This window comes from Musca domestica, unplaced genomic scaffold (assembly GCF_030504385.1).
Source record: "Musca domestica strain aabys unplaced genomic scaffold, Musca_domestica.polishedcontigs.V.1.1 24, whole genome shotgun sequence".
Lineage (NCBI taxonomy): Eukaryota > Metazoa > Arthropoda > Insecta > Diptera > Muscidae > Musca > Musca domestica.
In genome coordinates, this window is record NW_026712272.1 from 5,309,683 (window position 1) to 5,334,921 (window position 25,239).

Genomic DNA, 25,239 nt, shown 5'->3' on the forward strand with positions numbered 1-25,239 from the left:
CGTCTTTGTATAGCCCTCATATAACGACACCTTCCGATTTTAGCGACATTATTCACCGGAATTGTGTCAAATTTGGTATTTGAAGTTCGTAATGGATACTACAGCCTATGGCAGAAAATTCTCTGTGCAGGTCCACGTCTTCGTATAGCCCTCATATAACGGTACGTTACGGATATTATTTAATCGTATAACCCTTATTTAGAGAGACCAAAATGTACTAAAGATGTTCGGTACATCACACCACAAATCTACAGTTATTATATTCAAATACAATGTGTGACAATTCAATCCCCTCGACTATTTTCGAGCGGAACTACGCCGATATGAACATCAACAAATTAACACCTTTCTTGTTTGGCGGAGTGGTGTCGGCGATGATATTTTTAGAAATATTTTCTTTACTTTTCGTTTTCGCCGGCGAGTGTTGCTCCCTAGCTGCGACTGATTCTGGCTGCTGCTGCTGCTGGGGTGCAAATTATTCGCTCCGCCGTGTCGGGAGATAACTTAATTTATTAGCACAAATTTCAATAATTAATTGAAATGTTAAATAGAACAACAAGAAAAAAAGAAGAAGAAGAAGACGGCGAGGAGGACTAGCTTCGGCTGGAAATCTCAATAATTTTCCATAGATTTGTTTTCTTGTTGCGGGAGACTGATTTTGCACAGTTGATTGGAAATTGTCGCCGCGAACGCACCGCTTAGTTGGTGTTGTCAAAGTGTTAACTTGGGAACGGGTTTTACGGAACGGTCCCCCCCCCCAAAAAAAAAAAGAGAAATTTCGAAAATGGCCAATGAAGAAGATATTGTCCACAGTGTAACGGGAAATTTCGGTCGCTGGCAATTGCGTACCATTATTTTGGTATTTTTGTGTAAAATTCCCACCTCCTGGTTTATGGCTTGTGTTATTTACACGGCTCCGGTTCCTCAGAAAACGGATTATTATTGTAAACCCACCGCCATAGATAATGGTTTGGGAGAAAATACCAATCAATCCCATTTGGAGGCATGGATCCAAAAGACATATCCCTCACATGAAGATGAACAGAAAACAGATCGTGAATTTCAATTTGATCAGTGTTATATCCATAAGCCTGTGGCGTCGGGAGAACTTGCCAACTACACGAATCCCTTTGACAAACCACTGAGGGATCAAAATTCCGCTACAATTGTGCCTTGCGATCATTTCGAACATATTGCCGAATATAAATCGTTGGTAACGGAATTCGATTTGGTTTGTTCACGCCAACTGTTGGTGTCGGTGACACAGTCGTTTCATGCCCTGGGGGCATTGATTGGTGGCTTTATGGCAGTGAAGTTACTGAAGAGGTAAACGTTCGGATCCCCTCTCCACTCTTTGAGAATGATAAGAGCATTTCTCCCTTTTTTCCAGTGTAAGTCCCAAGCGCTTGATGTTGTATGGTATGATCGGACAAATCATCTGCGGCAATATGACGGGATTGGTCAACACTTTTGTGCTACATGTCTACTATCGATGCCTGACCTCGATATTTTGTGCCTTTATGTATACGTCGGGACAAGTGATATGTAAGTAAAGGAAGTTTATAAAAAAAAATCTGCAAAAAAGGCGGATAATTCAGATAGCATTCGGGCAGGGCCGACTTTATGATACCCTACACCACTTTGCTAATTTAGTAGAGCTCCGTATAACAAAGTTTTTGTGGGAGAATTCAATCATACACGCTATGATTATAATTGTAATTTAAAGTTCAAAGGACTAAATATGCCGAAGCATTTGTATCTTTTAAATTCGGACTTGTATTGCCCATTTGGGGCACAATTAATTCGAAATCGGATAAAAATATATATGGGAGCTATATCCAAATCGGAACCGATCTCGATAAAATTTGGCTTAGATATTTCTGAGCTGTATTTGCAATATTTCCCCAAATATTGTTGTCACAGAGTGCCTATTACGGCAGCGGAGGACAAAAATAACAAATCGGATGAACAATATATATGGGAGCTATATCTATATCTGAACCGATCTTCAGCAAATTTGACATACTAGCTTCTAGATTCAATTCGGTCGTAAGTGCCAAATTCCATCCCATTTGGACAAATATTAGACGTTTGGTGCACAATAAAAGGTAAATCGGACGAAGTTATATATGGGAGCTATATCCAAATCTGAACCGATCTCAATAAAATTTAGCAAATGTATTTCCGAGCTGAATTTGCTATATTTCCCCAAATATTGTTGTTACAGAGTACCTATTACGGCAGCGGAGGACAAGAATAACAAATCGGATGAACAATATATATGGGAGCTATAGCTATATCTGAACCGATCTTCACCAAATTTGACATACTATCTTCTAGACTCAATTCGGTCGTAAGCGCCAAATTTCATCCCATTTGGGCAAATATTAGACGTTTGGTGCACAATAAAAGGTAAATCGGAAGAAGTTATATATGGGAGCTATATCAAAATCTGGACCGATCTCGATAAAATTTAGCAAATGTATTTCTGAGCTGTATTTGATATATTTCCCCAAATAATGTTGTTACAGAGTGCATATTGCGGCTGCGGAGGACAAAAATAACAAATCGGATGAACAATATATATGGGAGCTATAACTATATCTGAACCGATCTTCACCAAATTTGGCATACTACCTTCTAGACTCAATTCGGTCGTAAGTGCCAAATTTCATCCAATTTGAGCAAATATTAGACGTTTGGTGCACAATAAATGGTAAATCGGACGAAGTTATATATGGGAGCTATATCCAAATCGGAACCGATCTCGATAAAATTTGGCTAAGATATTTCTGAGCTGTATTTGCAATATTTCCCTAAATATTGTTGTTATAGAGTGCCTATTACGGCAGCGGAGGACAAAAATAACAAATCGGATGAACAATATATATGGGAGCTATAGCTATATCTGAACCGATCTTCACCAAATTTGACATACTATCTTCTAGACTAAATTCGGTCGTAAGTGCCAAATTTCATCCCATTTGGGCAAATATTACACGTTTGGTGCACAATAAAAGGTAAATCGGAAAAAGTTATATGTGGGAGCTATATCCAAATCTGGACCGATCTCGATAAAATTTTGCAAATGTATTTCTGAGCTGTATTTGATATATTTCTCCAAATAATGTTGTTACAGAGTGCATATTACGGCTGCGGAGGACAAAAATAACAAATCGGATGAACAATATATATGGGAGCTATAGCTATATCTGAACCGATTTCGATAAAATTTGGCATACTTATTTTCAGGTCTAATCTGATCGTACGTGCAAAATTCCATACTATTCGGACTGATATTACACGTTTGGTGCACAGTAAAAGGCAAATCGGACGAAGATATATGTATATATATAACTTTTGACCGATTACCTCCAATTTCAATAGGGTTCGTCCTTGGGCCAAACAAATGATTTGTGCAAAATTTCATCTGGATAGGGCAATAAATGTTTACAAAAATACATGGACAGACGGACGGACGAGCATGCATAAATCGACTCAGAATGTGATTCTATGCAGATCATCAAAAGGAACTATGGGTCTATCTCGTTTCCTGTTGCCTGTTACAAACAAATGCACAAAGACATAATACCCTGACCACCTTGTGGTGTAGGGTATAAAAAGGCACGAAAAGTACTAAAATGTTTAAACAAAGTATTACGGAATGAGTTAGAATTCTGAAATTTGGAAATTCGTACTAAAAGGGTACGAAAAGTACTAAATATTGAATACTTTATATTGGACAAACGGAGGAAGCTAGAACTGGAAATTTGGATTGACATTTTGGAATAAAAGCCACTAATAGACGTACCGAATGGTTTTTGAAAATTCGGTCTTTAGATTAGGAAAAGTTTAAAAATTGTACTAAAGTTCTAAAATTTTACCATTTGGTACCATGAAATGAACTAGAATTCTGAAATTTGAGATGAAAGTCGCTGATGGAGTGCAGGATACATGTACCAACAGGTTTTTGGGAACTCGAACATTAAGTTTAAGAAAAGTTCTAAATTAGTACTAAACTTCTAAATTGGTACCTTATGATACCCTGAAATAGGATAGAATTCTGTAATTTGGAAAGAGGATCACTGATGCAGTGTATGATAGATTTACAAAAGAGTTTTTGGAAATTCGCATTATAAGTGTACGAAAATTACTAAAGTGTACTATATTTGGTACCATTTCGTATTAAGTGAACGTTTAGAGCTAAAAATTTGAAATTCGGAATGGGAATCGAGGTTGAAATTCGGAATGGGAATCGAGGTTGAGGATTAGAGTCGATGTAAAGAGGTAGTTTTGGTAGAGTGTGTACGCATGTATACGAAAAGTACTGAACGGTACTAAATTTAGTACAATTTGAATTTGGAGGAACGGATGGAGCTGGAATCCTGCAATTTGAAAAAACAATACGGCGGAGTCTAAGACTAGGATATGGGAGAAATTTTCGAAATTTGTACTTATGTGCACGAAAAGTACTAAAAAGTACTAAATTTGATACAAGTTCGATTTGGGATTGGCCAAAAGAGTTAGAATTCTGAAATTTCGAAATAAGATTACTATTGCTTTCTGCGACTGAGGAATGTAGGTAGTTTTTAGAAATTCGTACTTATGTGTACTAAATGGTACTAAATTTGGTACAATTTGCATTTTTGCCCCGACGGATGTGGATTATATTTTTATGTTATCCGAAGGACGCGGATAATAATTTTATACTATCCGAAGGAAGTGGATAAAATTGATTCGTATCCATTGGAGGATCATCCACCTCCTACAAAGTTGTATATTATCCGAAGGGCGTGGATAACGTTTCTATGTTATCCGAGGGACGTAGATAATATATTTATTTAATTCGAAGAATGTGGAAATTGTTTTTAAGTCATCCAAAGGTTATCCTTGCACAATGTTTCCACATTTAATTTTTCTGGCTAAAAATATTTTAACATCTTTTCATAATAAAAATTGGCCACCGCCATATCTAAATCCTAGAAACCAACAGTGACCTCAATATCAAATTTCAGAATTCAATCTCCATCCATTCACTCAACGGCAAATTTCGTAGCATTTAGTATTTTTCGAATAGTTCTAGTACACATATTCAGAACAATCTCCAAATCTACACTTCAAATACGAACCATAACCTTAATATCGAATTTCTGGATTTCAACTCTTTCAGTTTCTCCCATTACTAGATTTAGTACCATCTAGTTCGGTAATGGTAGGCGTATCCAAAACCAGCTCTACCCCTCAACCACAGGCACCATTGATGATATCCATATCAAATTTCAGGATTTCAGCTGTATTTCATCATCCAATTCCAATTTTAGTACTATTTAGTACTTTTCGTACAATTATAGTACACATTTCCAAAACCACCTACATATCTTAATTCCAGATTCCTTCAGAGACCTCGATATCAAATTTGAAAATTCCAGTCCTATCCCTTCACCCAGTACCAAATTTAGTACCATCTAGTACTTTTCGTACAAATATAGGACGTATTTTCAACCCAACTCCATATCTTAACCAAGGAGGCCAACAGTAACACCAATATCGAAATTCAGGATTACAGCTCTATTTTTCCACACAATACCAATTGTAGTACTTTTCGTAAAATTATAGTTTCAAAACCACCTACATATCTCAACCCCAGATACCAATAGAGACATTAGTATCAAATTTCGGGATTCCGTACCTATCCCTTTATCCAATACCAAATTTAGTACATTTTAACAACTATAGAACGAATTTCCAAAATCATATCCATATCTTAACCACAGACACCAACAGCGACATCTATAAAAAATTTGACGATTCTAGCCCTTTCCCCTCAACCAATTCAAAATCAAGTATTATCGGTATTTTTCGTACAAATATGAGACGCATTTCCAAACCACCACCAAATTTAAAACACAGTTACCATCAATAACTAAATACGAACTTTCAGAATTTTACCTCTATCACTTCACTCAATACCAAAAATAGTACTATTTCGTACAATTATGGCACATATTTCCAAAACCACATACATATCTGAAATCCAAATACCAACAGAGACCTCGATATCAAATTTGAACATTCAAGCCCTATCCCTTCACCCAGTTTTTTCAAGCCATCTTCATATCTTAACCAAGGAGGTTGCCTGTCTCTATTGGTATTTGGGATTCAGATATGACGCCTATATCGAATTTCAAGATTTAAGCTCTATTTCTCCACACAATACCAAATTTAGTACTTTTCGTACAATTATAGTACACATTTCCAAAACCAACCAACCAACCAACCAGATACCAACAGAGATATCAGTATCAAATTTCGGATAGTACGAATTTCCAAAACCATCTCCATAGCGACAGCGATATCTATAACAAATTTAAGGATTTTAGCCCTTTCCCCTCATCCAGTACCAAATTTAGTACCATTCAGTACTTTTCGTACAAATATAGGACGCATTTCCATACCACCGCCAAATTTCAAACACTGTTACCATCAATAACCTAAATACAAAGTTTCAGAATTTTATCTCCATTACTTTACTCAATACTTAATACAGTACAATTTAGTACTTTTCGTGTATTAGTAGTACCCATTTCAAACTTACTTTCCAATCTGAATTCTCATAAAAAATTAAGTTTAATCCCTATCTGTTTAATGTTAGAATTTCGAAAAACCCTTTGGTACATCTATCCTGCATTCCATGAGTAGCTCACAATCCAAATTTCTGATATTTATACCCTACACCACAAGGTGGTCAGGGTATTATGTCTTTGTGCATTTTTTTGTAACAGGCAAAAGGAAACGAGATAGACCCATAGTTCCTTTTGATGATCTGCATATAAGCAGATTCTGAGTCGATTTATGCATGTCCGTCCGTCCGTCTGTCCATGTATTCTTGTGAACAAAATGCAGGTCGCATTTATTATCCGATTGAGATGAAATTTTGCAAACAACATTTGTTTGGCCCAAGGACGAACCCTATTGAAATTGGAGATAATCGGTAAAAATTTAGATATAGCTCCCATATATATCTTCGTCCGATTTGCCTTTTATTGTGCACCAAACGTGTAATATCAGCCCGAATATTATGGAATTTTGCACATACAACCAAATTAGGCCTGAAAAAAAGTATGCCAAATTTTATCGAAATCGGTTCAGATATAGCTATAGCTCCCATATATAATGTTCATCCGATTTGTTATTTTTGTCCTCCGCAGCCGTAATATGCACTCTGTAACAACAATATTTGGGGATATATATCAAATGCAGCTCAGAAATACTTTTGCTAAATTTTATCGAGATCGGTTCAGATTTGGATATAGCTCCCATATATAACTTCGTCCGATTTTCCTTTGATTGGGCACCAAACGTCTAATATTTGTCCAAATGGGATGGAATTTGGCACATACGACCGAATTTAGTCTAGAAGGTAGATCGGTTCAGATATAGTTATAGCTCCCATATATATTGTTCATCCGATTTATTGTATTTGTTACCCACAGCCGTAATATGCACTCCGTATCAACGATATTCAGGGAAATATATAAAATACAGCTCAGAAATATCTTTGCCAAATTTTATCGAAATCAGTTCAGATTTGGATATAGTTCCCATATATATTTTTATCCGATTTCAAATTAATTTCGCACCAAATGGGCAATACAAGTCCGAATTTAAAAGATACAAATGCTTCGGCATATTTAGTCCTTTGAATTTTAAATTATAACTATAATCATAGAGTGTATGATTGAATTCTCCCATAAAAACTTTTAATTATTAAGTGGAGCTCAACTAAATTAGCAAAGTGGTGTAGGGTATCATAAATTCGGCCCCGCCCGACTTTTGGACTTTCTTTAGTGGTTTTCAATTATAAATTAAATCAACGTTTTCTGACGATCTTCAACATTTTATTTTAATACCATAACCAATAAATTTCGATCATCTAAAATAACTTCGATATAATGATTACTCCAATATCCAAAAATGTGTATATCCTTCTATTTTTAGTGTCTGACATAACGGCGGGCAGGGCACGAACCATGACAATAATCTTGTCTGAGCTGTTCTCCTCCATTGGCCTTATCCTCCTACCGGGCATTTCAATATTTTTCGATAGCTGGAGTCATTTGTATGTTGCCATATCATCGTCACTGCTATTGCTGGTGATTCCGCATAGGTAAGTCCCAACTCAAGATTTCAAATCGAATATATTTCATTTTTCATTGATCCCCCAGATGGATAGCCGACAGCCCCCGATGGTTGCTGCAGCATCAGAAAATCGAAACAACCCTCAAACTTTTATTAGAATCGGCTGCATTCAATAATCGCACGATACCTCTGGACATGGAACAACGTCTGGAACAGTTGGCCACCGATTTACAAAATAAACCTGTTGCCGGTTATTGGTCCCTGTGGGATGGTAAATCACCGCGCTTCTTCATCGTTCTAATACACTGGGCCTGGGCTGTTTCGGTGGTCATCTACAGCGTTATGGTTGTGATGATTCGTTTCGTAGATACCACGCAGCTACATGTGAACACTTCGTGTTTGGGTGAGGTGATGAATGGAATGGAATTGGAGATACTATTACAATTTTTTATTTCATAGGATTCGCCGAAATGTTGGGAATATTCCTGGGTCTTTATTTCACCCTTTACACCCGGCATCGCTGGTTATGGTCCGGCTATTTGATGTTGTTTGCCGGCGGGATTACCTACCTTATTTGGTTTATACCCGAATCGAGTGAGTCATATAATACAATGTTATCCAAAAAAAAAAAAAAAAAAAAAAAAATGAAAAAAGTATTGATTTTTTTAAGGACTTAGATAATGTATCTACATTATCTAAATGACATGGATAATGTATCTTAGTTATCCAAGCGATGTGGATAATGTATCTATGTTATCCAAATGACATGGATAATGTATCTATGTTATTCAAGTGAAGTGGATAGTGTATCTACATTGTCCAAATGGCGTGGATAATGTATCTTCGTTATCCAAGTGACCTGAATAATGTATCCACGTTATCTTAATGCCATGGATAATGTATCTACCTTATCCAATCACATGGATAATGTATCTACCTTATCAAATTACATGGATAATGTATCTTCGTTATCCAAACGATGTGGATAATGTATCTACGCTATACAAACAACAGAAATATCTGACATGGATAATGTATCTTCGTTATCCAAGCGATGTGGATAATGTATCTATGGTATCCAAATGACATGGATAATGTATCTATGTAATCCAAATGACGTGAATAGTGTATCTACATTGTCCAAATGGCGTGGATAATGTATCTACGTTATCCAAATGACCTGAATAATGTATCCACGTTATCTTAATGCCATGGATAACGTATCTACCTTATCCAATTACATGGATAATGTATCTTCGTTATCCAAACGATGTGGATAATGTATCTACCTTATCAAAATGACATGGATAATGTATCTACGCTATCTAAACAACGTGAATAATGTATCTACCTTATCCAAATGACATGGATAATGTATCTACGCTATCCAAACAACATGAATAATGTATCAACCATATCTAAATGACATGGATAATGTATCTTCGTTATCCAAGCGATGTGGATAATGTATCTATGGTATCCAAATGACATGGATAATGTATCTATGTTATCCAAATGACGTGGATAGTGTATCTACATTCTCCAAATGGCGAGGATAATGTATCTACGTTATCCAAGTGACCTGAATAATGTATCCACGTTATCTTAATGCCATGGATAACGTATCTACCTTATCCAGTTACATGGATAATGTATCTTCGTTATCCAAACAATATGGATAATGTATCTACGTTATCAAAATGACATGGATAATGTATATACGCTATCTAAACAACGTGAATAATGTATCTTCGTTATTCAAACGATGTGGATAATGTATCTACGCTATCTAAACAACGTGAATAATGTATCAACCTTATCTGACATGGATAATGTATCTTCGTTATCCAAGCGATGTGGATAATGTATTTATGGTATCCAAATGACATGGATAATGTATTTATGTTATCCAAATGACGTGAATAGTTAATCTACATTGTCCAAATGGCGTGGATAATGTATCTACGTCCAAGTGACCTGAATAATGTATCCACGTTATCTTAATGCCATGGATAATGTATCTACCGTATCCAATTACATGGATAATGTATCTTCGTTATCCAAACAATATGGATAATGTATCTACGTTATCAAAATTACATGGATATGTATCTACCTTATCTAAATGACGTGGATAATGTATCTTCGTTATCCAAGCATGGATATGCATCTACCTTATCTAAATGACGTGGATAATGTATCTTCGTTATCCAAGCGATGTGGATAATGTATCTATGGTATCCAAATGACATGGACACTGTGTCTATGTTATCCAAACGACGTGGATAGTGTATCTACATTGTCCAAATGGCGTGGATAATGTATCTACGTTATCCAAGTGACCTGAATAATGTATCCACGTTATCTTAATGCCATGGATAATGTATCTACCTTATCCAATTACATGGATAATGTATCTTCGTTATTCAAACGATGTGGATAATTTATCTACGCTATCAAAATGACATGGATAATGTGTCTACGCTGTCCAAACAACATGAATAATGGATAATGTATCTTCGTTATCCAAGCGATGTGGATAATGTATTTATGGTATCCAAATGACATGGATAATGTATTTATGTTATCCAAATGACGTGAATAGTGTATCTACATTGTCCAAATGGCGTGGATAATGTATCTACGTCCAAGTGACCTGAATAATGTATCCACGTTATCTTAATGCCATGGATAATGTATCTACCGTATCCAATTACATGGATAATGTATCTTCGTTATCCAAACAATATGGATAATGTATCTACGTTATCAAAATTACATGGATAATGTATCTACGCTATCCAAACAACATGGATAATGTATCAACCATATCTAAATGACATGGATAATGTATCTTCGTTATCCAAGCGATGTGGATAATGTATCTATGGTATCCAAATGACATGGATACTGTGTCTATGTTATCCAAATGACGTGGATAGTGTATCTACATTGTCCAAATGGCGTGGATAATGTATCTACGTTATCCAAGTGACCTGAATAATGTATCCACGTTATCTTAATGCCATGGATAATGTATCTACCTTATCCAATTACATGGATAATGTATCTTCGTTATTCAAACGATGTGGATAATTTATCTACGCTATCAAAATGACATGGATAATGTGTCTACGCTGTCCAAACAACATGAATAATGTATCAACCTTATCTAAATGACATGGATAATGTATCTTCGTTATCCAAGCGATGTGGATAATGTGTCTATGGTATCCAAATGACATGGATAATGTATCTATGTTATCCAAATGACGTGAATAGTGTATCTACATTGTCCAAATGGCGTGGATAATGTATCTACGTCCAAGTGACCTGAATAATGTATCCACGTTATCTTAATGCCATGGATAATGTATCTACCGTATCCAATTACATGGATAATGTATCTTCGTTATCCAAACAATATGGATAATGTATATACGTTATCAAAATTACATGGATAATGTATCTACGCTATCCAAACAACATGAATAATGTATCAACCATATCTAAGTGACATGGATAATGTATCTTCGTTATCCAAGCGATGTGGATAATGTATCTATGGTATCCAAATGACATGGATAATGTATCTATGTTATCCAAATGACGTGAATAGTGTATCTACATTGTCCAAATGGCGTGGATAATGTATCTACGTTATCCAAACGATGTGGATAATGTATCTATGGTATCCAAATGACATGGATAATGTATCTACGCTATCCAAACAAAATGAATAATGTATCAACCTTATCTAAATGACATGGATAATGTATCTTCGGATAATGTATCTATGGTATCCAAATGACATGCATAATGTATCTATGTTATCCAAATGACGTGGATAGTGTATCTACATTCTCCAAATGGCGTGGATAATGTATCTACGTTATCCAAGTGACCTGAATAATGTATCCACGTTATCTTAATGCCATGGATAATGTATCTACCTTATCCAATTACATGGATAGTATATCTACCTTATCCAATTACATGGATAATGTATCTACCTTATCCAATTACATAGATAATGTATCTACATTGTCCAAAGGTCGTGGATGACGTATCTACGTTATCCAAACAACGTGGATAATGTATCTACCTTATCCAAATTACACGGATAATGTATCTTCGTTATCCAAATGATGTGGATAATGTATCTACTTTATCAAAATGTCATGGATAATGTATCTACATTATCCAAATGGCGTGAATATTGTATCTACACTACCGAAACAAAGTGAATAATGCATCTTAATTATCCAAATGACGTGGATAATGTATCTATATGATAAGGATAATGTATCTACGTGAATTAAGTATTTACATTATCCAAGCTACTTGGATAATGTATCTACGTTATCCAAATGACATGGATTATGTATCTACGTTATCCAAACAACGTAAATACTGTATCTACGTTATCCAAATGACGTGAATAATGTATCTAAATTATCCCAATGACGTGGATAATGTATCTATGCTATCCAAATGATGTGGATAATGTATCTACGTTATTCAAACGATGAGAATAATGTATCTACGTTATCCAAATGATGAGATTAATGTATCTACGTTATCCCAATGGAATGGATAATGTATCTATATCATCCAAACAACATGAGTAATGTATCTACGTTCTCCAAAAGGTATGAAAAATTTGTCTAAATTATCCAAAGACGTGAATGATGTATCTACGTTGTCCAAAGATGTAGACAATGTATCTGCTTTATCCAAAAATTGTGGATAATGTATCTACGTTATCCAAATAATATGGATAATGTATCTATGTTATCCAAATGATGTGGATAATGTATCTAAGTTATCTAAATAATGTGTTTAATGTATCTACGTTATTCAAATAATGTGGATAATGTATCTACGTTATTCAAATAATGTGGATAATGTATCTACGTAATCTGAATGGGGTGAATAATATATCTCCCGTATCCAAACGATGTGGAAATGTATCTACGTCATCCAAATGGAGTGGATGATGTATCTACGCAATGCAAACGATGAGTATAATGTATCTACATTATCCAAATGATGTGGATAATGTATCTGAGTTATCGAAATGACATGGATAATGTATCTACGTTATACAAATGGCATGCATAATGTATCTACCTTATCCAAGCGATGTGGATAATGTATCTGCATTATCCAAATGACATGGATAATGCATCTACGTTATCCAAATGGCATAGATAATGTATCTACGTCATCCAAATAGCGTGGATAATGTATCTACGTCATCAAAATAACAGGAATAATGCATCTACATATGTTATCCAAATGATGTTGACGATTCGCACAATGTGACTATGTTATTCAAATTATGTGACTAATGTATCTACGTTATTTAAATTTGTACTTCTTCGGAATAAGTTTAATTAAGTATCCAATTCATCTGTATAAATTAGAAAAAATACTTTATCCTCTTCCCTCTTTTCAGTAAAAGACGCCCACAAGGGAGCCTATGAAATGATATTTTGGCTATTCCTAAAACTAGTCAACTCCGCATCGCTGGTCATCCTGACCGTCTGCTCAGGAGAATTGGTTTCGCCCGAAAAGAGAGCAATTCTCTCACTCTCCACGGGATGCTTTAGCCGTTTTTGGCTCTCGATTGGTCCATTTATTTTGGTACTCATCAAAATACATCGGCTGCTGCCCATTACAATATTTGCCACCTTGGCTTTAAGTAGCGGTGCCCTTATGTGTTTCCTCAACATTCACTTCTGCAACGATGAACAACCGAAAGTAAAGAAGATACCCACACCAAATACTTATCGGAGGAAATCTTCGACAATTCTGCTGCGAAGACTTAGTTCAGTATTGGAAGTCAATGGATCGGATGGTAGCAATTCGGATTTGGGTTGTGACAATCCCTCGCTGTCGGTTAGCATTGAGGAGTTTTGGGAAATGTCAAAAGAGTTGCCCGATGAAGATTCTCTGAAAATGGATGCCATTGTGGCGGCAAATACACGAAGGAATTCGTGTATTTAGGGAGAGTGTGTGTATTTATAAGAAGGAGGAAGTTCGGAAATTGTGTAAAACAGTATTTAAAATGTATTTTAGTTATGAAAGAATTTTAAGAATTTAAAATTGATTTTGTTGTTGTTTTAATCGAAGGTGAGGGTTTTTAATTTTAGATTGTGCCGACACGAGACGAACACCCTTAGTGGGTTATAAACTATTTTTCGTCCAGTAAGATTCCAGTAGATTGGTCTCGTGGTGAGTTCCGTTCTATACACAAAGGCTCTTTTAAAAAACCTTGAGTATTTGATACTTAATACGATAATAACGTAGAGTCCTATGATTTTCTTCACCCTGCCGTCGAAGGTTCAGCTGTGAATTAAATCTTTGTCCCCAACTGAAAATAGTCTGAGAAGAGTTAAAAATGTTATCGCCACCAGTTGCAATTTTTATGGCTTAGCGCCATCTATTTAACATCCTCCAAACCTCATGCTGTTCTCTGCCCATTAGAGCGAGTATTTGCTAACCCCAACAACTGGTTCGTGTCGATACTACTAGAATTACTCAAAATTCTTAAAAATATGTTCCCACTGAGATTGTTTTTTTTTTTCTATATTCATAATTTACGATATTTATCGTAAATTTACGTTCCAAATGGGATGAGAACAAAAAATTAGGTACAATAACAGCATGTGTGCGAAAAGTAATTAAAGCTTCCAAATTGGTAGGATGAAGTTTTTTAACGGATTAAGATAAAATCGAGCATTTTTATATGGTATTCAAAATTAAGAAGCATACTTGATACAAGGAGGTGGTCAAGGCAATGTGTGCTGAAGTGTACCAATCGTACCAAATGGCACCATAGTTGGCACAAAATGCTGCAAAAATTTGGCATGGAAATTAACTAGAAATTATGAGTGTTTGTATTAGGATAACAGTGAACGTGATTAGCATGTGGACTTGGAAAGGCGTAATGTATGGAGTAAAAAAATTGTTACTAAATTTGGTACCAGAAGAAGTGAAATAAATGAATTATTATGGCACAGTCTATAGAGACTCCCTGGCCCTCCAGCTCGTCTCGTCTATAGAGACTCCCTGGCCCTCCAGCTTGTCTATAGAGGCGCCCTGGCCCTCCAGCTCGTCTATAGAGACTCCCTGGCCCTCCAGCTCGTCTATAGAGACTCCCTGGCCCTCCAGCTCGTCTATAGAGACTCCCTGGCCCTCCAGCTCGTCTATAGAGACTCCCTGGCCCTCCAGCTCGTCTATAGAGACTCCCTGGCCCTCCAGCTCGTCTATAGAGACTCCCTGGCCCTCCAGCTCGTCTATAGAGACTCCCTGGCCTTGCAGCTCGTCTATGGAGACTCCCTGGCCCTCCAGCTCGTCTCGTCTATAGAGACTCCCTGGCCCTCCAGCTCGTCTCGTCTATAGAGACTCCCTGGCCCTCCAGCTCGTCTCGTCTATAGAGACTCCCTGGTCCTCCAGCTCGTCTCGTCTATAGAGACTCCCTGGCCCTCCAGCTCGGCTATAGAGACTCCCTGGCCCTCCAGCTCGTCTCGTCTATAGAGACTCCCTGGCCCTCCAGCTCGTCTCGTCTATAGGGACTCCCGGGCCCTTCAGCTCGTCCAATATAAGACCTCTACTCACTTACATCCCAACTCTATATATCGTGTAAACGATTCGATTCAACTGAACCTCCCTAGCCCATTTGCAACCTGTGTTAACTAACTTTCACCTGATTTTTTTGCAAAATCTGTGCGACCCACTAAATTTTTATTCAAACTTCGTAGCATTCACACAGACTTCCTAATTAATATTACGAGCAAGAGAAATATTTTTTTTTTTTTTTTGGCTGAGAGCAAAACTCTTGACCAACCACACGTTTTGTATACAAAACGCCAAAACAAACTGGTAAGCGGAGGTGCAAAACTTTTTTATTGTATGAAAACAAACAAGAAAGCCCTCTCCCGCCAAACATCAGCAACAACAACAATAGCGCTAACAACAAATCCCAAAAAATTATAAAATTAATTTCCTATACAAACCGAGATTGTTTAAAGCAAACAGCTGAGCTGGGAGCAACTCTCAAGCGTGTGCCGTGCATAAATCTCAAAACTTGTTTAGTTGAAAAGTAGCTAGCTTGCGGAACGCGTGACCAAATATTCGAATAGCGGAAATTAACGAAAAGCAAAAAAAACACAAAAAAAAAAAAATAAAAAAAATCCCCCCTCTTTTCGATTCGCCAATGACCTCTAGTCCGAACAGCGAAGACGTGGTAACCCAAATTACTGGAAATTTTGGAAAATGGCAACTCAAAACCTTGATTTTCATCTGCCTGTGCAAAATTCCAGCCACCTGGTTTATGGCCTGCATTAGCTTTACAGCACCCGTGCCACAGACGGCGGAGTTTCTCTGTATTCCACCGGAGAGAGATGTGGATCATCACACACTGCATCCGGCTGAGTTATGGCTAAAAAATCAAACATCGGTTGGGGGAGAAATGTTGGAGAAAACAGACCGTGAATTTTTCATTGATCAATGTTACACCTATCGTCTGACGAATGGCACAAATCGAACGGAATATGAATGGAAAATTACGGCACGAAATAGAAGCGGTCTGTTTGGTAATTCAGAGATGGAATTAGACGAAGTACCATGTGAACATTTTGAACATCGAGCGGAATATAAGTCAGTGGTGACACAATTCGATTTGGTGTGTTCGCGTGAAATGTTGGTCTCGTTGACGCAGGCTTTTCATGCCCTCGGTGGGCTCATTGGCGGTCTGATGGCAATGAATATTTTGAAATTGTAAGTTGGATATCATGGAAAAGAATAGCTTCCGTAAGAAAAATAAAGATTTCTATACAGACAGACTACCTGATCACCAGGTCTTCTATAGGGACTACCGGACCACCAGCTCGTCTATAGAGACTCCCTGGCCCTTCAGCTCGCCTATATTGACCCCCTGGCCCTTCAGCTCGCCTATAGAGACCCCCTGGTCTTTCAGCTCGCCTGTAGAGACTTCCTGATCACCTACTCGTCTATAGAGACTCCCAGATCACCAACTCGTCTCGGCTGCCTTGACTTCAACTTGTCTGTACAGACACCCTGGCCAACAGCTCGTCTATAGAGATACCCTGGACTTTCAACTCGTCTCTATAGATGCCCTGGCCCTTCAACTCTTCTATAGAGACTCACTGGCCCTTCAGCTCGCCTATAGAGACTCCCTGGCCCTCCAGATCGACTATAGATACTCACTAGCCCTTCAGCTCGTCTATAGAGACTCCCTGGCCCTTCAGCTCGCCTATAGAGACTCACTGGCCCTTCAGCTCGCCTATAGAGACTCCCTGGCCCTCCAGATCGACTATAGATACTCACTAGCCCTTCAGCTCGTCTATAGAGACTCACTGGCCCTTTAGCTCGTTTATGGAGACTCATCAGCGCGTTTATAGAGGCTCTCTGGCCCTTCAGCTCGTTTGTACAGACTCCCTGATCTTCAGCTCGTCTAAAGAGACTCCCTGTTCACCAGCTCGTCTAAAGAGACTCCCTGTTCACCAGCTCGACTAAAGAGACTCCCTGTTCACCAGCTCGTCTATAGAGACTCCCTGGCCCTCCAGCTCGTCTATAGAGACTCCCTGGCCCTCCAGCTCGTCTATAGAGAGTCCCTGCCCTTTAGCTCGCCTATAGAGACTCCCTGGCCCTTTAGCTCGTTTATGGAGACTCATCAGCGCGTTTATAGAGGCTCTCTGGCCCTTCAGCACGTTTGTACAGACTCCCTGATCTTCAGCTCGTCTAAAGAGACTCCCTGATCGCCAGGTCGTCTATAGAGACTCCCTGATCGCCAGGTCGAGACTCCCTGGCCCTCCAGCTCGTCAATAGAGACTCCCTGGCCCTCCAGCTCGTCTATAGAGACTCCCTGGCCCTCCAGCTCGTCTATAGAGACTCCCTGGCCCTCCAGCTCGTCTATAGAGACTCCGTGGCCCTCCAGCTCGTCTATAGAGACTCCCTGGCCCTCCAGCTCGTCTATAGAGACTCCCTGGCCCTCCAGCTCGTCTATAGAGACTCCCTGGCCCTCCAGCTCGTCAATAGAGACTCCCTGGCCCTCCAGCTTGTCTATAGAGACTCCCTGGCCCTCCAGCTCGTCTATAGATACTCCCTGCTCCTCCAGCTCGTCTATAGAGACTCCCTGGTCTTCAGCTCGTCTAAAGACACTCCCTGGCCACCAGCTCGTCTATAGAGACTCCCTGGCCACCAGCTCGTCTATAGAGACCCCCTGGCCACCAGCTCGTCTAAAGAGACTTCCAGGCCCTTCAGCTCATTTATAGTGACTCCCTGCGGCCTTCAGCTCGTCTATAGAACTAGACCGTCAGTTCGCCTATAGGGACTCCCAGGACAATCAGCTCGTCTGAAGAGACTTTCAGTCCCGTTTATAGAACTAGACCTTCAGCTCGTTTATAGAGACTCTCTGGCCCTTCAGTTCGTCTATAGAGACTCCCTGGTTTTTCAGCTCGCCTATAGAGACTCCCTGGGCCTTCAGCTCGCCTATAGAGACTCCCTGGCTCTTCAGCTCCTCTCTAGAGACTCCCTGATCGCCAGCTCCTATATAGGGACTCTCTGGTCGATAGAGACTCCCTTATCTCTAACTCGTCTGTATCATTCAGCTTTCTTATATAAACTCTGGTTCGCTTCACCTCGTCTATGAATAGACTATCACCCTCTCCTTTACTTTATAGTGGAACCCTAGATTTAAATCTCTACCAGTACTTTGAAAAGACTTTATATCCACAACTTCTTTCTCCTTTCAGTGTTAGCCCGAAGCGCCTGATGATGTACGGCATTATTGGTCAAATCATTTGTGGAAATCTAACTGGATTAGTGTCCACCTTCATACTCCATGTTTATAATCGATGTTTAACAGCGGCATTTTGTTCCTTTATGACGGTCTCCGGTCAGGTTATAGGTAAGAACAACAACAACTGTAATTAATTCCCAAATAATTCCAGGGTTATCTAAGGTCACGACCTAAATCGCCGAATTTATCAAATGGCAATTTAAGTGGTCCGTAGATGTCAGCACTGTATGCCAAAAAAAATATTGGACACCAAATAGTTTATACGACGCGCCACCTACTGGGCAATGTAACATCTGCAATATTAGTAAAGGTTATAACCACTGAGAACCTCCATGGTCGTAGTTTTTCAATTCATCGTAAAATTGCACCCAACTTCATGGCAGATGCATAAGTGTACGTTCCGGCACTCCATGCTGGTTTAAAAAATGTATATAGACCCAGTGTCATTCCGACCAAACTGGATAATTCGAAACGCCATTTACCTATCGATACAGCAAATGCAATGGTAGCAAGGTGTCAAACAACTGATGAACTGCAAGGACGTATTTTATAAATCATTTTATAAAGATGGTGCCCAATTAAAAAAAAATCAATACGTGTGGCTAAACAGAACTTTAACAACCGGAACAACCGGAAACTCCTTCCTTTCTAAGGCTTAAAATGGAATATGAATTTCCATCAGTGTTTGGATAGAGACTTGGGCTAACCAATGAACCCAGCATGAGTCTATTTCTGTGTTTTAATCTCTTCTGACAGCCCGCTTTAAATATTAAAGAGTACATCAGAAATAAATTTAAAATATCCCAATTTTTAAATCTTCTCATTCCAGTTACCGACATCACATCGGGTAAACAACGCACCATCATACTTGTATTATCCGAACTTTTTGCATCGATTGCCCTCATCCTGCTGCCAGGAGTTTCTATGTACTGTGATAGCTGGACCTATCTCTACATAGCCATATCTTCATCGCTTCTTCTATTCATAATACCACACAGGTAGACCTACACTACATCCTACAAATACTCGTGAAAGAGTTTTTAAAAGTTTCTCTTTCATTTCAGATTCATAACCGACAGTCCACGATGGCATCTCAAAAAGGGAAATATGAATGAAACCCTTCGAATTTTATCTGAAGCAGCCACCATCAACTGTCGAGAAATTCCCAACGATGTTTTGTCACGTTTGGAGCAAAAATCTTGGCAAATGCGAAATAGTCGCTCACCCTCATATTGGACCATCTGGGATGGTAAAACGCCGAGACGCTTTATCGTCATGCTCCACTGGAACTGGTCGGTATCGGTGGTTGTCTATACTGTGATGATTTTGATGATACGCCTGTTGGGTGTTAAATATATGCACGTGAATACATTTTGTTTGGGTAAGTTTACAGAAGGACCAAGCTGAAGGCCAGAGAGTTTCCAGGGCACAGGAGTGCCTATAGACGAGCTGAAGGGCCAGGGAGTATCTACAGAAGAGCTGAAGGTCAGAGAGTCTCTATTGACGAACTGAATGTCAGGGAGTATCTATAGACGAGCTGAAGATCAGGGAGTATCTATAGACGAGCTGAATTTCAGGAAGTCTCTATAGACGTGCTGGAGGTCAGAAAGTCTCTATAGACGAGCAGACGTTTAGGGAGTCTCTATAGGTCAGCTGAAAGTCAGGAAGTCTCTATAGGCGAACTGAAGTCCAGGGGGTCTCTATAGGCGAGCCGAAGTAAAGGAAATTTCTATAGACGAGCTGAAGGCCGCAGGGAGTCTCTGTAGGCGAGCTGAAGGGCAGGAAGTCTCTATAGGCGAGCTGAAAGGCCAAGAAGTCTCACAAAAAAGCCAGGGTGTGTCTATAGACGAGCTGAAGGGCAGGGAGTCTTTATGGGCGAACTGAAGGCTAGGGAATCTCTATATACGAGCTGAAGATTAGGAAGTCTCAACAAACGGGCCTAGGGTGTCTTTATATCTTTAGACGAGCTGAAGCCCAGGAAGCCTATATAGGCCAAAGGTGATTCTTTAAACGAGCTAAAGGTCATGAAGTCTCTATAGGCGACCTAAAGGCCAGGGAGTCTCCATTTACAATCTGAAGTCTCTATTTTCCATAAAAATTGTATATATTCCGATTATGCCAATCATTTGATCTCTCTCCTTTTTAGGCTTTGCTGAAATGCTGGGCATTGCAATGGGCCTCTACATTATCCTCTACACCAGAAGACACTGGCTGCATTCTGGATTTCTCTTGATTTTTGCTGGCTTTACTACTTACTTTATATGGCTCTCCCCGGATGGAGGTAAGGCTATTGCCTGCCAAAGGTCTTGGAAATTTTAAGTTGCAAAGCTATTTTCATTTCAGTCAAAGAGTCTCGCAAAGCTGGCTATGAACTGTGTTTTTGGCTCATCCTGAAAATGCTGAACTCCGCAGTGTTGGTCGTCTTATCCACTCGTACCGCTGAAATGGTTTCGGTCGAAAAACGACCAATGCTTATGCTATCCACCGGATGCTTCAGTAAGTTCTGGTTAACCGTGGTACCATTTTCATTGGTTGTGGGAAAAATCCACTATCTCCTGCCGATGACAATGTTTGCAACCGCCGCCATTAGTAGTGGCTTGATGCTGTGTTACTTCAATCGCTATTATCAAAATTCGGAGGTTAAGAAGGGTTCAGTTCCTGCACAGAATGGTGGATATCGCAAGCGATCTTCATTGTTATTTGAAGACAATTAAAGTATTTCATTAAATTTTAGAGAATTTTTAAATATTTATAACTTAAATAAAATTTACAGTATTTATTTATCAACTAAGTTAAAATTTTCTTTTTGATTATTATAGGCGAGCTGAAGCATCAGGGAGTCGCTATAGACGAGCTGAAGCGTCAGGGAGTCTCTATAGACGAGCTGAAACGTCAGGGAGTCTCTATAGACGAGCTGAAGCGTCAGGGAGTCTCTATAGACGAGCTGAAGCGTCAGGGAGTCTCTATAGACGAGCTGAAGCGTCAGGGAGTCTCTATAGACGAGCTGAAGCGTCAGGGAGTCTCTATAGACGAGCTGAAGCGTCAGGGAGTCTCTATAGGCGAGCTGAAGCGTCAGGGAGTCTCCATAGACGAGCTGGTCATCAGGGAGTCTCTATAGGCGAGCTGAGGGATGAGGGAGTCTCTAAAGACGAGCTGGTGATCAGGGAGTCTCTATAGGCGAGCTGAAGCGTCAGGGAGTCTCTATAGACGAGCTGAAGCGTCAGGGAGTCTCTATAGACGAGCTGAAGCGTCAGGGAGTCTCTATAGACGAGCTGAAGCGTCAGGGAGTCTCTATAGACGAGCTGAAGCGTCAGGGAGTCTCTATAGACGAGCTGAAGCGTCAGGGAGTCTCTATAGACGAGCTGAAGCGTCAGGGAGTCTCTATAGACGAGCTGAAGCGTCAGGGAGTCTCTATAGACGAGCTGAAGCGTCAGGGAGTCTCTATAGACGAGCTGAAGCGTCAGGGAGTCTCTATAGACGAGCTGAAGCGTCAGGGAGTCTCTACAGACGAGCTGAAGCGTCAGGGAGTCTCTACAGACGAGCTGAAGCGTCTGGGAGTCTCTATAGGCGAGCTGAAGCGTCTGGGAGTCTCTATAGGCGAGCTGAAGCGTCAGGGAGTCTCTATAGGCGAGCTGAAGCGTCAGGGAGTCTCCATAGACGAGCTGGTCATCAGGGAGTCTCTATAGGCGAGCTGAGGGATGAGGGAGTCTCTAAAGACGAGCTGGTGATCAGGGAGTCTCTATAGGCGAGCTGAAGCGTCAGGGAGTCTCCATAGACGAGCTGGTCATCAGGGAGTCTCTATAGGCGAGCTGAGGGATGAGGGAGTCTCTAAAGACGAGCTGGTGATCAGGGAGTCTCTATAGGCGAGCTGAAGCGTCAGGGAGTCTCTATAGGCGAGCTGAAGCGTCAGGGAGTCTCCATAGACGAGCTGGTCATCAGGGAGTCTCTATAGGCGAGCTGAGGGATGAGGGAGTCTCTAAAGACGAGCTGGTGATCAGGGAGTCTCTATAGGCGAGCTGAAGCGTCAGGGAGTCTCTATAGACGAGCTGAAACGTCAGGGAGTCTCTATAGACGAGCTGAAGCGTCAGGGAGTCTCTACAGACGAGCTGAAGCGTCAGGGAGTCTCTATAGACGAGCTGAAGCGTCTGGGAGTCTCTATAGGCGAGCTGAAGCGTCAGGGAGTCTCTATAGGCGAGCTGAAGCGTCAGGGAGTCTCTATAGGCGAGCTGAAGCGTCAGGGAGTCTCCATAGACGAGCTGGTCATCAGGGAGTCTCTATAGGCGAGCTGAGGGATGAGGGAGTCTCTAAAGACGAGCTGGTGATCAGGGAGTCTCTATAGGCGAGCTGAAGCGTCAGGGAGTCTCTATAGACGAGCTGAAGCGTCAGGGAGTCTCTATAGACGAGCTGAAGCGTCAGGGAGTCTCTATAGACGAGCTGAAGCGTCAGGGAGTCTCTATAGACGAGCTGAAGCGTCAGGGAGTCTCTATAGACGAGCTGAAGCGTCAGGGAGTCTCTATAGACGAGCTGAAGCGTCAGGGAGTCTCTATAGACGAGCTGCAGCGTCAGGGAGTCTCTATAGACGAGCTGAAGCGTCAGGGAGTCTCTACAGACGAGCTGAAGCGTCAGGGAGTCTCTACAGACGAGCTGAAGCGTCAGGGAGTCTCTACAGACGAGCTGAAGCGTCAGGGAGTCTCTACAGACGAGCTGAAGCGTCAGGGAGTCTCTATAGACGAGCTGAAGCGTCTGGGAGTCTCTATATGCGAGCTGAAGCGTCAGGGAGTCTCTATAGGCGAGCTGAAGCGTCAGGGAGTCTCTATAGGCGAGCTGAAGCGTCAGGGAGTCTCCATAGACGAGCTGGTCATCAGGGAGTCTCTATAGGCGAGCTGAGGGATGAGGGAGTCTCTAAAGACGAGCTGGTGATCAGGGAGTCTCTATAGGCGAGCTGAAGCGTCAGGGAGTCTCTATAGACGAGCTGAAGCGTCAGGGAGTCTCTATAGACGAGCTGAAGCGTCAGGGAGTCTCTATAGACGAGCTGAAGCGTCAGGGAGTCTCTATAGACGAGCTGAAGCGTCAGGGAGTCTCTATAGACGAGCTGAAGCGTCAGGGAGTCTCTATAGACGAGCTGAAGCGTCAGGGAGTCTCTATAGACGAGCTGAAGCGTCAGGGAGTCTCTATAGACGAGCTGAAGCGTCAGGGAGTCTCTATAGGCGAGCTGAAGCGTCAGGGAGTCTCTATAGGCGAGCTGAAGCGTCAGGGAGTCTCTATAGACGAGTTGAAGCGTCTGGGAGTCTCTATAGGCGAGCTGAAGCGTCAGGGAGTCTCTATAGGCGAGCTGAAGCGTCAGGGAGTCTCCATAGATGAGCTGGTTATCAGGGAGTCTCTATAGGCGAGCTGAAGCGTCAGGGAGTCTCTATAGGCGAGCTGAAGCGTCAGGGAGTCTCTATAGACGAGCTGAAGCGTCAGGGAGTCTCTATAGACGAGCTGAAGCTTCAGGGAGTCTCTATAGACGAGCTGAAGCGTCAGGGAGTCTCTATAGACGAGCTGAAGCGTCTGGGAGTCTCTATAGACGAGCTGAAGCGTCTGGGAGTCTCTATAGACGAGTTGAAGCGTCTGGGAATCTCTATAGACGAGCTGAAGCGTCAGGGAGTCTCTATAGACGAGCTGAAGCGTCAGGGAGTCTCTATAGACGAGCTGAAGCGTCAGGGAGTCTCTATAGACGAGCTGTTGATCAGGGAGTCTCTATAGACGAGCTGGTCGTCAGGGTGTCTCTATAGACGAGCTGGTCGTCAGGGAGTCTCTATTGACGAGCTGGTGATCAGGCAGTCTCTAAAGACGAGCTGGTCGTCAGGGTGTCTCTATAGACGAGCTGGTCGTCAGGGAGTCTCTATTGACGAGCTGGTGATCAGGCAGTCTCTAAAGACGAGCTGGTGATCAGACAGTCTCTATAGACGAGCTGGTCATCGGGGAGTCTCTATAGACGAGCTGGTCATCGAGACGAGCCTATATTTCCCATATATTTTTCATATATTCATATAAACCCATTCATTTGTTCTCTCTCCCTCTCTCTCCTTTCTCTCTCTCTATTCTTCGCTCAAATACAAAGAGAGTCTTGTCACCTTTAACATCGTCATTTTAATCGCTTTAAAACCACTTTCAACAAATTTCATTTTCAAATGGGTTAATTAACACTAAAACCTCCCGACTTTAATTAAATATTTACAGGGTAAACATTTGAGCGGCAAACTAACGTTGACATTACTTGGCGTAAT

General features: G+C 40.6%; 2 protein-coding genes across 2 annotated transcripts; both read left to right on the forward strand.

The window, feature by feature from the left end:
* Window positions 1-376: 376 nt before the first annotated feature.
* Window positions 377-14,216, forward strand: LOC101900669 (solute carrier family 22 member 3). The gene is made up of 6 exons (XM_005182941.4): window positions 377-1,326; window positions 1,391-1,545; window positions 7,999-8,167; window positions 8,226-8,542; window positions 8,599-8,733; window positions 13,601-14,216. The coding sequence occupies exons 1-6, from the start codon at window positions 785-787 to the stop codon at window positions 14,149-14,151; spliced, it is 1,869 nt and encodes a 622-aa protein (XP_005182998.1). The 5' UTR covers window positions 377-784; the 3' UTR covers window positions 14,152-14,216.
* Window positions 14,217-16,300: 2,084 nt separating this feature from the next.
* On the forward strand, window positions 16,301-21,722 carry LOC101900494 (solute carrier family 22 member 3). The gene is made up of 6 exons (XM_005182940.4): window positions 16,301-16,926; window positions 18,924-19,078; window positions 19,800-19,968; window positions 20,035-20,351; window positions 21,117-21,251; window positions 21,314-21,722. The coding sequence occupies exons 1-6, from the start codon at window positions 16,364-16,366 to the stop codon at window positions 21,682-21,684; spliced, it is 1,710 nt and encodes a 569-aa protein (XP_005182997.1). The 5' UTR covers window positions 16,301-16,363; the 3' UTR covers window positions 21,685-21,722.
* The last annotated feature ends 3,517 nt before the right edge of the window (window positions 21,723-25,239 follow it).

Excerpts from the sequence above, each read along its gene's own strand:
- LOC101900494 (XM_005182940.4), top strand. The coding sequence starts at position 16,364 with ATGACCTCTAGTCCGAACAGCGAAGACGTGGTAACCCAAATTACTGGA. Across the intron at positions 19,079-19,799 it reads GGTCTCCGGTCAGGTTATAG|TTACCGACATCACATCGGGT; the intron begins GTAAGAACAACA and ends TTCTCATTCCAG. Across the intron at positions 21,252-21,313 it reads ATGGCTCTCCCCGGATGGAG|TCAAAGAGTCTCGCAAAGCT; the intron begins GTAAGGCTATTG and ends TTTTCATTTCAG.
- LOC101900669 (XM_005182941.4), top strand. The coding sequence starts at position 785 with ATGGCCAATGAAGAAGATATTGTCCACAGTGTAACGGGAAATTTCGGT. Across the intron at positions 1,546-7,998 it reads TACGTCGGGACAAGTGATAT|TGTCTGACATAACGGCGGGC; the intron begins GTAAGTAAAGGA and ends TTCTATTTTTAG. Across the intron at positions 8,168-8,225 it reads TTGCTGGTGATTCCGCATAG|ATGGATAGCCGACAGCCCCC; the intron begins GTAAGTCCCAAC and ends TTGATCCCCCAG.